The 14671-nt window shown below is 38.7% G+C and overlaps 1 protein-coding gene across 1 annotated transcript in view; it reads right to left on the bottom strand.

Annotated features, from left to right (window-relative positions):
* CDK2 (cyclin dependent kinase 2) overlaps positions 1-14671 on the bottom strand; it is a 192091-nt gene that overhangs the window by 141552 nt on the left and 35868 nt on the right. The window contains exon 4 of the mRNA XM_053708119.1: positions 12238-12408. Within this exon, the coding sequence (XP_053564094.1) occupies positions 12238-12408 (171 nt within the window). The remainder of the gene's footprint in view (positions 1-12237; positions 12409-14671) is intronic.

Here is a 14671-nt window from a genome sequence, read left to right on the forward strand (position 1 = left end):
GAATCGATTACAGTTCCCAAGAAAGTTACCCTTGTCTTCGGAATTAAGGAACCCTTTTCCAAATTTACCTTCCACCCGTGAGTTCTCAGGAAGGATAGCACAACGTCGGTATGAGATCTTGCTTGTTGACAAGATGGCACCTGAATTAGAATATCGTCTAGATAAGGCGCTACCGCAATGCCCTGCAGTCTTAGAACCGCCAGCACAGACCCCAGAACCTTTGTGAAAAAAAAAAACGGAAGAGCCACGAACTGGAATTGTTTGTTTGTCTAGAAAGGCAAACATCAGGAACATGTGATGATCTCTGTGGATAGGAACATGTAGATATGCATCCTTTAAATACACTGTCATCGTAAATTGATCCTCCTGGATCAATGGAAGAATGGTACGAATAGTTTCCATCTTGAATGACGGAACTCTGAGAAACTTGTTTAGACTGTTGAGGTCTAAGATAGGTCTGAAGGTTCCCTCCTTTTTGGGAACTACAGATTTGAATAAAAACCCTGCCCCTGTTCCTGTACTGAAACGGGAACAATCACTCCCAGGGAGGAGAGGTCTCTTACACAATGTAAGAACGCCTCTTTCTTTATCTGGTTTGCATATAATCTTGAAAGAAGAAACCTTCCTCTGGGAGGAAAATTTTTGAACTCCAGTTTGTATCCCTGAGACACTATTTCTATTGCCCAGGGATCCTGAATGTACCGAACCCAAGCCTGAACGAAGAAGGAAAGTCTGCCCCCTACCAGATCCAGTCCCGGATCGGGGGCATGCCCTTCATGCTGTTTTGGATTCAGCAACAGGCTTCTTGGATTGTTTACCCTTGTTCCAAGACTGGTTGGGTCTCCAAGTAGGTTTAGATTGCGAATAGTTCCCTTCCTGTTTAGAGGAGGAAGAGAAAGAATTTCCCTTCAAATTTCGAAAGGAACAAAAATTACTTTGTCGTCGTCTTTTGTTTACTTCTCTTATCCTGAGGAAGGAGATGACCCTTACCTCCCTTGATATCAGAGATAATTTCCTTCAGGCCAGGTCCAAACAAGGTCTTCCCCTTGTAAGGAATTGCTAGAAGCTTAGACTTGGATGACACGTCCGCAGACAAAGGTTTCAACCATAAGGCTTTGCGGGCTTGTATAGAGAACCCTGAACTCTTAGCTGCCAATTTAGTAATTTGCAGAGAAGCATCCGTAATAAAAGCATTGGCTAACTTCAGAGCTTTAATCCTATCTTGGATCTCCTCTAAGGAAGTCTCAGTCTTTAGAGACTCGAACAGAGCATCAAACCAATAAGCTGCTGCACTAGTGACAGTAGCAATGCACACAACCGGCTGCAATAGCAGACCCTGGTGAACATAAATCTTTTTAAGTAGACCCCTCCAACTTCCTTGTCCATGGGATCTTTAAAAGCACAACTATCCTCAATGGGAATAGTAGTTCGTTTGGCTAAGGTCGAAATAGCCCCTTCCACCTTAGGGACCGTCTGCCAAGCTTCCCTGACAGCGTCAGATATAGGAAACATCTTTTTGAAAATAGGTGACGGAGAGAAGGGAATACTTGGTCTCTCCCATTCCTTGGAAACAATCTCTGAATCTCGCTTTGGCACTGGAAAAATATGAGTAAGAGGGAACTTCAAAATATCCATCCAATTTACTCTACTTCGCAGGAGCAACCACTACTGTAGAATCAGTTGTCTAAAGTAACCAAAACCTCCCTGAGTAACAGGCGGAGGTGTTCTAGTTTAAACCTGAAAGATACAACCTCTGAATCAGTCAAAGGTAATGAACTTTCAGAGTCTGAAATTGCACCGTCGGATAGAACTTAAATACCCTCCATCTCAGTTCCCTGGGAGGGTACATCCGAGATTGCCACCATGGCATCAGAAACCTTACTGACCGCATGGTTGTCTTTCCTCTTACGTTTGCCTTGTAGCATAGGAAAAGCAGACAGCGCATCAGAAATTGTGGAAGACATAAGAGTAGCTATGTCCTTTAAAGTAACTCCAGCAGGCGCTAGAGAAAAAGTACAGGGCACTGCTTGTGCGGGCGTAAAAGTTTGGGACGCTTGGGGAGAAAGCTGCGGCATACTCTGAATCTCGTCATTAGATACCTGAGAAGCATCCGCTTTTGAAAAATTTTGTGCATGAAAAATCTCTCTATAACTTAAAGCCCTCTCAATACATGAGGGACAAAAAGGAATTGGTGGATCCACATTGGCATCCAAACACATAAGAGCTGTACAAAATGTTACTTGCTCTATGTCCATGATGAAGAACAGTAGAATAGTGCAATAAAAAAAAAAAAACTGCCTTTATACAAAAAAAAATTACAAAAAAAAATTACTTACTGGCCCTTTAAATTTTAAAAATAAGACTTTTTTCTGCAGGTAGAAAAATATGAGGCCCAAACAAACAGATGTTAAACAGATTAATATAGCTCAAGTAATATTAAATGTCTGAAAAACGATACTGTGGCTTTAAAATTTAAATGGCAACTATTTTCCTTGTTAAATAAAATAAGCCTCGGACACCCCTACGCCTCAGCAGCTCTGCTGAGGCGCCTACCTGCCGCCCGGATATTCACTGCTATAGTCCGGTGATCTCCAAACAAGCTGCTGATGACAAAGGCTCAAAAGTACAACGCAACCGCTTGCTCCGATTAAAAGACCATGCAGTTATAGTGCGATGCTTCCACTATACCGGAACAGTTCCGTACACCAGAGAAGGGCTAACAACTGCGCAGTGACTCAGAAAATGCGCAAAAACAGTAGCCCTGCCCATCGTGGGCGTCCATAACTGCACACAACCAGACCGTTTTAAAATAATAATTAAAAACGATACGCACAACCCAAAAAAAAAAAAAAAAAAGTAGCTTTTTAACTCCCAGTTACTGTATTTAAGCTACCAACATAATCCTCCATACGTAGAGAACACAACGTCCCAACACAAAGAGCCCCATATATCAAAGCTTTAAGTGTTATACCAATTGAAGTGCCCACTTTCCTCTGAGTGATTTTTGTCCCAGAATAAAGTCAGCACTTGCCTATAACACTGTCCGACAGCAGGACAGTCCATCAGGTTTAAGAGGTCCTCTCCCTCCTATAGCCCTGTGGGAAATGATAGAGCCTGAGTTAAGATTGCTTAGGCCATCAGGATAAGGGCAGCATAAATGTATGGGAGGCGCAGTGAGAATTATGTCCCACAAGTTTGCATTGCTCTAAAGCCACCAATAGCTCTACTCTAGAGACTGATATGGACTACGACTACGCCCTAGAACAAAGCAGCACAATATTGCACTACTTTAAAAATAATAAACTCTTGATTGCAGAATCTTTTCTAACACCTCACTTTACCTCTTCCTATCACTAACGTAGGCAAAGAGAATGACTGGAGTGGGAGGGAAGGGAGGAGCTATTTAACAGCTCTGCTGTGGTGCTCTTTGCCTCCTCCTGCTGACCAGGAGGTGAATATCCCACAAGTAAGGATGATGATCCGTGGACTCATCGTGTCTTTAAAAAGAAAAGGGCTTTTGGAAGTTTCCAACCAACATTGCTCCTGAAAGTTACTGAGTGTTTAGTGGGTTTAAAACTGGCTAAAAGCGGTCGTCTAAATACACATAGCAGAAATATTTTACACCTGAACTGTAGCAAGAAAAGCAGTTAGAATTTTGGTGAATAAACGCGATAGGTTTGTCATTGACAACCTATATTTGCAGTTTGTGTTTTCAAAAGTATGTGTAATGACCAGTAGCAAAAAAAGAACATGAAGTATCTATAGAGTATGAACTAATTGAATAAAGCAGGAATCCCATTTTGAAACTTCTTGACAGAGGGTTAGTGTAAACTGACCTTCCATTGTTTTTTTTTTTTTTTAGACAAATTAAAATAGCACCCGAGGTTGTGCACCCTGTTGATGATCCTAGACTTTCTAGAGCAAGGCTATCCTAAGGACAAGAAATAAGAATGTGTTGGCAGTGGAAGATGTAGGAAAAATAAACTCTTTCTGAACAAAAGAGCATTGAGGACCAAAGGACTTGACTCCGTCTTCAACAAAATCCTTTTCCCAATCCCAAGCTTGACTTTTATACCTCTAGAAATCAAGATCAGCAGTTGAACTTCTGCAGCAGGGATTGGGTATAGATCTAAAGGATGAAGAGCTAGAATAGATTTGCCTATTGTGGGAGATATAAATGGACCACTTATCACTTGCTGTTATTTGTATTATTGTATGTCTGAGCAGTGCTCCAAAAGCTGCTACTATACAGCTGGAAGCCTACCTGGGAGAGATCACTGTACCTCATACAGACAAACCCCTGAAGTACTGGGTAGTTAATAAACAGATTTATTGGCCCAAAAACATCTTTCTGCCCCATGCAGTAGTGTGGAAAGTGAAAGACTGTTCAGCTTAGCATCAAACGTCCTTACTGATAAAAGAAACAGACTTCTATCTGAACATGCAGAGATGCTTCTGTTCCTTAAAAAGAACTTGCCACTAACTTTTGAAAAATGTTTTCTTTTTTTTTTTTTAAATATTTATTTTGAAACCCATACAGTGTACAATCAATAACATCAAACCTTTTCTGCCTCACAGGGCAAGGTCAAACATAATGCAATATAGAAACATAATAAAATACAAAACATATATACTTTGCCACTATTGATACATTATCTCAAAAAGAGCAAAACTTGTACACCGAACTGGGAATTTTCCTATTTTCCATATTTCGGAGGAAAAGAAAATAGAAGAGAAAGAACAGAAAGGTAAAGAGAAAAAGAAAAAAAAAGAAAAAAAATAATAAAATAAGGAAGAGAAAATTAATTGAAAAATTAATCTTCTCGCTTCACCCCCTATCTCCTGACCAGGACTAAAATTTAGATTTCTGTACTATTGGAGATCCATGTATGTGGAAAGAGATTTAGTATTACCATTTCAGCGAAACTTACTGAAGATGTAAAGGGCATTAAAATCTGTTTTTGTATAGGCCTGGGGAAAGAATTAATAATGGGGTACCACCTTAGGAGGAACTTTTTAATTCTAATTTCAGAGGCCTCTTGTAAATGATATGATTCGAAAATAATTTGATCTTGAATGGCATGTATTATCTCAGAACCGGCCCTTTTTTTTCCTTCCATTTTTTAAAAATACTTTGTCTAATAGCTAATATGGAGGTATTTAGGGAGCAGGTCCAGTGCCGGTCCACATTAATCGCTGGAACAATCAGCAAAATAATGTCCCGGAACGTGAGAGAGACTGTAACACCATGTAAATTATTAAACCAATACATAAATTTCAGCCAGAGCTGATTTATTTTAGGACAAGACCATAGCATATGTAATAAGTCCGCTTCCCTATACCCACACCTAGGGCAAGAAGCTGATCTAGATGGATAGAAACGTGCTAATTTAGCTGGATAAAGATAAAAATTGTTTATTAATTTCATATGTGATTCATACCAAGTTGAGGGGACTTTACAATTTTCCAGGGATTTAAAGCTTTGTGTAATTCTCTCAGGCTCTGTATCTCCAATTAATCCACTCCAAAAATCGCTGATTCTGCTACAGAAACCCTGCGTTTGTTTAGAGAGCATTATGTCATACATTAGTGAAATCGAGGTGACTCCTGCCATAATTTTCTGTATTAAATCTCTGATAACGGACCATGCAACCGATAAGGGGAACCTCCAACTTTGTGACACTATAAAATGGCGTACCTGAAAGAACGCAAATAGATCCGATCTTGGTAGCTGAAAAAGGGAGAACAAAGTTTCACCTTCTAATACTTTCTCATCTACGCCAATTAATTGCAAGATTTTATTTAACCCTTTTTCACCCCAGTTTTTGAAAGTTTTCTGGCGTAGACCGGGAGGAAAAAGCGGATTGCCCCTGATTGGGAGAAACTCCGAAATTGAGAAGTCAATTTCCAAAAATCTACAAAAATTATGCCATGCCAACACTATATTTTTGATTGTAATTAGTGAAGAAACATTGGATGGCAGTTGACCTAGTTTACAATGCAAAATCGCCGGTAATGCGAAAGGGTAAATCAGGAAGGACTCCTGTGTTAGAGAAACAAATGTATTTGTATTGGCCAGCCAATCAATGGCAATTTTTACCATCGCTGCAATATTATAAAGATTGATATTAGGCAATGATAAGCCCGCGGCCCGTGATTTCTGCATTAATCTAGCCGATTAAATACGAGGTTTTTTATTTTGCCAAATAAATTTGGAGATAGAGGAATATAAACTTCTACAATCCCTATTTGTTATAAACAGGGGCAAATTTTGTATAGGGTAGAGAAGACGAGGAAATATGATAGTTTTGATTAAATTTACTCTAGCCGTAAGAGAGATCGGGAAAGAGGTCCAAAGTTTCAGATCTAATTTGATTTTTTTAAATAATGAGAAATAATTATCTGTATACCAAAATTTAGGGTTTTTATGAAGCATTAGACCCAGATATTTAATAGAATCTACCACTTTAAACGGGTTACCCAATTAGTTTGTAGCTATATTCCCAATATACATTAATTCACTTTTTTCTGTATTTACTTTATAACCTGAAAAAGAGCTGAATTCCTCCAATATCTGTCTCAGTATTGGAATTACTTGTTGTGTATTTTCTAGAAAAATTAAGATATCATCGGCGTATAGTAATGTAGTTAGACATAGCGAACCCAATGTGATCCCTGCTAGACTATTTCTTAGTCTTATCGCTAATGGTTCCAATGCTACGTTGAAAAGCAGGGGAGACAACGGACATCCTTGCCTAGTGCCACGCTGTAGTATTATTTTAGGCGAGATCATTCCGTTTACCAATATATATGAAATTGGCTTCGCATAGATTCTATATATAAATTGCAAAAAGTTTCCCTGTATCCCGAAATTTCGAAGTGAGGTAAAAAGGTGTTCCCATACAATAGAATTAAATGCTTTAACAGCATCTAGGGTGAGGACTGCCCTGTCTTTATACATATCTATACTGGGTTTCTGCACCATATTCCATGCATAATCAATCAACGTGGTTAATTTACGAATGTTTTTAGAGGAATTCCTTTTGAGCATGAAGCCTGTCTGATCTTCATGTATAAGTTTCTGTAAAGCGAGAGAGAAACGATTAGCTATGATTGAGGTTAGGATCTTATAATCACAATTTAAAACGGATATCGGCCTGTAATATCAGCGTAACGTTGGCCATAGAGAAATAGGATGATATGGGGATATCTGAGCTATAATAATTATTAAAAAGTTTTTCTAGTACTGGTATTAGATCCTCCATCTGGACCTGGCGCTTTATTAGATTTCAGTTTGTCAATGGCCTTACTGATTTCTGATCTCGTTATTTGTTCATTTAGCAATATTAATTCATCCGACTGGATCCTAGGTACTACAATCTTAGACCAGAATTTCTCTTGTGCTTCAAAATTAACTTTAACTGAAGAATATAAATCTTGATAATATGAAGCAAAAACCCCACATATTTCTGCTGTCTCAAAATATCTAGACTTATTCTCTTTGATAGCTGGTATTATGTTCTTTTTTTTCTGATTTTAGTAAGTTTAGCCAGATATTTGGCAGAGGAACCGTGAAAGCCCTTATAATGTCTATTTATTCTTATCTCATCAACTTGGGCTTGTTCTTTAAGGAAAAGATCTCTTTCTTTTCTGATAAGAAAATAATTATCCCAGTTCTCTTGTGATGGGGTATTCTGTACTAAAATAAAAGCCTGCTTCACTCTCTCAGCCAAGGTGACCTCGCGTAATTTAATCTTTCTACGACGTATATTAAGGTAGTTGAAAAATGTTTTCTAATTGTAGATTGTCTGTTATACTGCTAGTTCTCATCTTGCACAATCATGCTCAAAACATACTGTACTCTAAGTAACATCCTTAGCTTATATAATTGCAGAAAGAGTGTTCATAGGACATATTAATTTAATTCCTATGAATCCTACAATTATAAGCCTATACTTTAATGGAGTTGGACATGTAATGAGAGCATTGGTAAAGCTTACCAGTCAATTTAATCTATCCCATAGTGTTGCTCCCCATGATTAAACAGTGCATGGTTATATTTTTTAAACTGTAATGCACTTCTGGTTGGTTGTGATTTTACATTTGTTATGTATTGTTGTTAATATATTTTATTGTAATATTTTTATTAATAAACATGTTCTGTGAAATTTCTTTGTCACAACGAGCAAATAAAACGGTTTATTTTGTAATATCTTTTGAGTTACAGTTCTTCATAATTATAAATAAGCTATCTTAAATCATTTGTCTGTATCGTGCTTGAGAAGCTGTCACATGACAAAAACAAAAAATAAGTATCGATAATTGCTATCGGCGAGTATTTGAAAAAAAAAAAAAGCATCGGTACTTGTACTCTGTCTTTAAAAAAATGGTATTGGTGCAACCCTACTTATGAAAAATAGAAAATGTATCAGGTAAGCATAAATTATATATTCGACAGCTAGAGTCCATAAAATCCATTCATAACCTATGGTAAAATACTTCACCTGGCCACCAGGAGGCAAAGACACCACAAAGCAAGCATTAAATATCCCTCCCCTTCCCCTACCATCTCAATAGTTCAAGCCAAGGATTAGGAAAAGTAGAGAGATAAATGGGCTAGAGAGGTGCCATAAGACTGCCGCCACTAAACTATTTCAGGGCAGGTTCATAGAATCTCACTGGCCAGAAAGAGAATAATTATCAGATAAGCATAAATCATCATTTTCTTTCTAATGGCAGTGATAGTCCACGAAATTGATTCATAATCTATGGGAAACCAATACCCAAGCTGTGGAGTCCACAAAATCTTGAGGGAAAAGTAGGGAAGAACCTTTCTCCCAAAAGTTGCCTCAGCTGTGGCAAAAATATCAAAAATCTGTAACATTTCATGAAAGTATGTAATGCAGACCAATAGCAGCCTTACATATCTGTTCAACTGAATTCCCATTGTTGAAGGCCCAGGAAGTAGACATCGCACAAGTAGAATGTGCCGTAATCCATGATGGAGTTTGCAAATCAAACTTCTGAGCCAGAAGGATATGGTAACAGCTGTGGCTTTCTGACCCTTGCCCTTACCAGAATACAGGTTAAACAAGGAAGAGGACTGAAAAAATTCCTTGGTAGCATGAAGATAAAACTTTAAAGCTCTAACAACATCTAGATTATGCAGTAACCTCTCTCCTTGGAGTAAGGAGGATTTGGACAACGACAGAACAATTTCCTGATTGATATTGTGAGTGGAGACAACCTTAGATAAAAACCCCGTCTTTGCCCTAAGTACAGCCTTATCCAAATGGAACACTAGATAAGACGGGTCCCACTGGAGGGCAGACAATTCAAACAGCAGAGGAAATAGCTAACAGAAACACTTTCCAAGTTAGTAACTTAATATCAATAGAAGCATAGGTTCAAACAGAACCTGTTGAACTCAAAGAACAAGATTAAGGCTCCATGGCGGAGCAATAGGTTTGAAAATAGGTTTGAAAAATAGGTCTAATTCTACAATAGGTTGACAACTGGCAAACAAGCCAACCTCTCATGCAACAATACAGAAATAGCAGAAACCTGAACTTTAAGAGAACTAGTAGACATGCCCTTCTCCAAACCATCCTGCAGAAACAGAAGGATACGCAGAGTCTTCACCTTGTGCCAAGGAAATACACACTCCACGCACCAAGACAAATAAGCTCTCCACATCTTATGATAAATACATCTGGTGGCTTACTTGAACCAGAGTAATAATCACAGCCTCAGAAAATCCTCTCTGAAACAAAATTATGTGTTGAATCTCCATGCAGTTGGCCTCAGAGAATCTAAATTTTGATAGAATGACAGACCATGCACTAGAAGGTCCAGCCTCTGAGGCAGCTGCAATGAATGAGCAGACAACATTCTCACAAGGTCTGCATACCAAGACCTGCGTGGCAACGCAGGAGCTAACAGCGTTGCTGAAATTCCCTCCTGTTTGATTCAAGCCATTACTCGAGGGAGCAGGATATATACTAGATTGAAGTGCCAAGGAACTGCTAAAGCATCCAACTCCACTTGAGGATCTCTCGATCTGTATCCAAGTAGCTTGGCATTGAGGCGGGAAGCCATCAGATTTATCTCCGGGCACCCCCAACCAACACAGAGTGATCTCGCAAAAAACCTCCTGGTTTAGAGACCATCCCCTAGAGTGAAGAGTCTGCCTACTCAGAAAATCAGCTTCCCAGTTCTCCACACCTGGAATGCGGATGGCTGACATCCTGAGACAAGTCCAAATAATTTCCATTCCATTGCCTTAGGATACATAAAACTGTAGCAGTCTCAGATGAAAGCGAGCAGAAGGAATAGCGTCCAAAGCCGCAACCATAAGACCTACTACTTCCATGCATTGAGCCACCGAAGAGTGGAGTGAAGTAGACGGAAGGTAGCTTGAAGCTTCTCTAAGCGTTCACCTATGAGATAAAAACGCATGCCTCCTTACAGCCATGCCTCCAAAGCTATCAGAGTAACTTCTGTGTGAGATGTCGCCAAGTATGGCACCACAGCCCGACTATAACAAGGAGAGCCCCTGGAACCTTTATAAAGATCTTGTAAGCCTTAGCTAAACTAAATGGGAGAGCTATAAATTGGTAATGCTTGTCCAGAAAATAAAAAAACAGATACTGGTGATGATCTCTGAGAATCGGAATGTGAAGGTATGCATATGTCAGATCTAAAAGGTGGTCATGAACTAACCCTGGAGTCACAAATGAAGGAATTGGCAGTTTTTAGGGCCAGAATGCAGTCTTGAATATTCTCCAAAGGAGATGCTACCGAAATCAGCTCGGATAAAGAAAAAAAAAAAAGTTAAATAAGTAACCAACACTGTTTACCCAAAGGGAGGATAGCAACAAACACTGGGAGAGGCATAGGAACTTCCCTGCAACTACTAGAAGCTAACTGTCACATATTGTATGTTCTCATTCCCCTCTTTCAGCTATGTCCTTTGTTAGGTACTGTACCTTTAAGATCCATTATGAATTCCCTATAAAGGTTCACCTAGCCCAACACTCTTTGCTTAGTATTTTGTCTCTGCTGAGCCTGTTTAGCATCTGACGTCTTTGCTGCTGACGCTGCGTCTGTTTCCTACCCTAAGAACCAGCTTGATCTACGGAACACATCCAGGACCTGCGGTGACGTCACACGCCATCCGATCTGCACACAGAACGGCCGCCGCTACAAGCTCTGATCTGAAACCTTGTGAGCTGCCGTCTCAGGTTAGCAAAGCGCAACTTAATCTTGCCATTATCACCTACCTTAAGCTTGAATGTGATATCTATGTTTTCAGGTTAACCCTGCAACCGCTATATTAACTTTAAATGTTTATATCAACTTGTAATCATTTAAACCATCCTAAGATCCTTATGTTAGCCATTATAGCTAGCCTTTTCCACCTGTGATGCATGTATCCTTTGTTCACGTTTCTCATGAGATTCAACAGGCCAGGTGAATGCAAGTCTATTATAGACACTATATGCTTGCAACACCCTTGCCTGATATTAACTGTTTGGCTCCCTGCACTATTTCAGTAATAGTTCCACTTACCGTTTGCTACATTCAGATTGTTGCAGGGATACTCTCAGAAATACCAAACATTAGAGATTACCAAAAACTAGTTCTTAAAAACTAGTTCTTGCAGTTGCGATCCTACCACTAATTTATGGAAACTCCTTTCCTCAGGTTCTAACTTGAAAAGGATACCTTTGACTCCTGATACTAACATACACCACAACTCTACTAAGAGAATTACATAGTTTTTAACAACTCCCCTGTCCTCTCTTGCAGGAAACAATCTATTGAGGACAAAATCAGAATCTTCACCAAAGCACCTGTCTCTGCCTACCTCCATGAAACGAGGCAAAAGGCAAAGAACTACTGGGAGGGTAGGGGAAGTGGGAGGGATATTTAATGCTTTGTTTGGGGTGTCTTTGCCTCCTCCTGGTGGCCAGGTGAAGTATTTTCCCATAGGTTATGAATGGATTTCGTGGACACTTACTGCATTAGAAATAAATTAATCTAATGCCACGTTTCCTAAAACTAGGCTCACCTACAAATGTTTTGGATTATTCTACAAATATAAACAGATAATAATCATAAATTAAGTGTTTTGTTATTCGAATCTATCAAAACTGGTCATTTGCAATTCATTTTATAGATGTACTTTAACTCATAATGTGATCAACTTCGGAAAAAGAACCAAGTGTGACTTACCTCATGGGTGTATGTTCTTACAGGCACCCCAAACGCTCGTGCAAGTCCAAAGTCAGCAAGTTTAATAGCACCATCTGAGTTAATGAGCAAGTTTTGGGGTTTAAGATCACGGTGCAATACCCGGTGAGAGTGGCAGAACGCTAAGCCTTGCAATAGCTGAAACAAGTAACTCTGCAAAGATGACACAGACAACATTCTGTTTATGATTTGTCAATCAGAAGAGAAATATGGTTTTATTAAAGTAATTGATAATTCTTAAATAAAGGTAACTCCTTCACTACTAATGCATCACAATCATAAAATTATAAGTTGAACTTGTATAATAAAATTCATATTTTTACAGGTTGAAATGGTCTTGTGCACATTTAAAATTAATTCAGCGTGCACTAGATAATATTGTTCGAGGGTTAAAGGGACATTGTACTGTAAAAATGTATATCTAACAACGTAAAAAGGAGAGTAGAAACCTAAAATACAGGTAACTAAAAGTCTAGGCAAAAGAAAGCACAACTGTATGAAATAAGAGACTAGGGCGAATTCTTGAAATACAAATAGATTTAATAAAGTTACACTAAATAAGTGCATACATCCAAACATACAATCACATACATACAGGGATATAGAAGATGCATAAAAATGTCGAATTGGCCGTGCAGGGGACTGGTGCACCAGTATACAAAAATAGGCAAATGTTCATCACTTTGCATGTATAGGTAATATATAATTGTAATCCAAAGTATAGTGCGTGTCCTTAAAGATGCACGGACCAAGTGGATACAGTCTTACCCCTTCGTGTCTAAATGTACATAGTAGCGTGAGGACATCAGGAGTCAAGGGAGCTTACCCTCGCCGCGTCTTTTTCACAGGCATGTGTAAAGTGCAAATAGATAACAGTTCATGAGAATACCTGTCTTTTTCACGCGGTTGCTCTACCCTGAATTGTAGCTCCTGAGCCACTGAGTATTTCCAGATGAGACAAGGGGTAGACCACAGTCAGGCAAAGGGTCCTCTGACGAAGTGTTGCAAACCGACGAGTCTTAAAGCTCGTTTCACTCCTTTCAATACAGCAGCATGGAGCTTCTTCCGGAAGAACCCGGAAGAAGCTCCATGCTGCTGTATTGAAAGGAGTGAAACGAGCTTTAAGACTCGTCTGTTTGCAGCACTTCGTCAGAGGACCCTTTGCCTGACTGTGGTCTACCCCTTGTCTCATCTGGAAATACTCAGTGGCTCAGGAGCTACAATTCAGGGTAGAGCAACCGCGTGAAAAAGACAGGTATTCTCATGAACTGTTTATCTATTTGCACTTTACACATGCCTGTGAAAAAAGACGCGGCGAGGGTAAGCTCCCCTTGACTCCTGATGTCCTCACGCTACTATGTACATTTAGACACGAAGGGGTAAGACTGTATCCACTTGGTCCGTGCATCTTTAAGGACACGCACTATACTTTGGATTACAATTATATATTACCTATACATGCAAAGTGATGAACATTTGCCTATTTTTGTATACTGGTGCACCAGTCCCCTGCACGGCCAATTCGACATTTTTATGCATCTTCTATATCCCTGTATGTATGTGATTGTATGTTTGGATGTATGCACTTATTTAGTGTAACTTTATTAAATCTATTTGTATTTCAAGAATTCGCCCTAGTCTCTTATTTATTTCATACAGTTGTGCTATCTTTTGCCTAGACTTTTAGTTACCTGTATTTTAGGTTTCTACTCTCCTTTTTACGTTGTTAGATATTCACTTTTCTAGGATGCACCTGTATTTTTTATTGACTAATTAAGAGTGCTACTCACCCTGTTTTTCTTGTGTCTTACTGTAAAAATGTCTCCCCCTTTAAAGTCTTTCCAATGATCCATTTTACCTGCTTGAGTGTATTAAATTGTTTACAAATAGCGAATTTACCATTGCCATTTGAGACAACTGCTTTTGCTATTTAAAACCACCACCTATACTGAAAATATGAATACTTTTGTATTCTCTATGGAACAACTTTGTAAACAAGAGACAGCAACTGTAATCATCCTCTCAGTGTGAGTCAGACAGCTACTACAATGTTCATTTACAATTGTTCTAAGTATTGGATTTTGTTCATACATGGAGCTATAAGATAATGAAGCAAAATGTGTATTGACAGATAAGGATTAATTTCCCATACATTTTATATGTTGGTGCTGAGCCACTGGAAACATAATGAGAAACCAATTTTGCAGTACATTGTCCAGTTAAACCACAAATTGGTGAGGATACATACAGATTATACAATGCATGTAATCCCTGAACTCAAATTATTGAAATTAATTTATACATAGGTTAAGAATAATTAGTACATAGTATATTTGTAATACTAAATAATTTAAAGTATTTAAAACTAATATCTTCATAGAAAACAAAAATAAAAAACCTGACTGAAATTTTTGGA

Source organism: Bombina bombina, chromosome 3, assembly GCF_027579735.1.
Source record: "Bombina bombina isolate aBomBom1 chromosome 3, aBomBom1.pri, whole genome shotgun sequence".
Taxonomy (NCBI): Eukaryota; Metazoa; Chordata; class Amphibia; order Anura; family Bombinatoridae; genus Bombina; species Bombina bombina.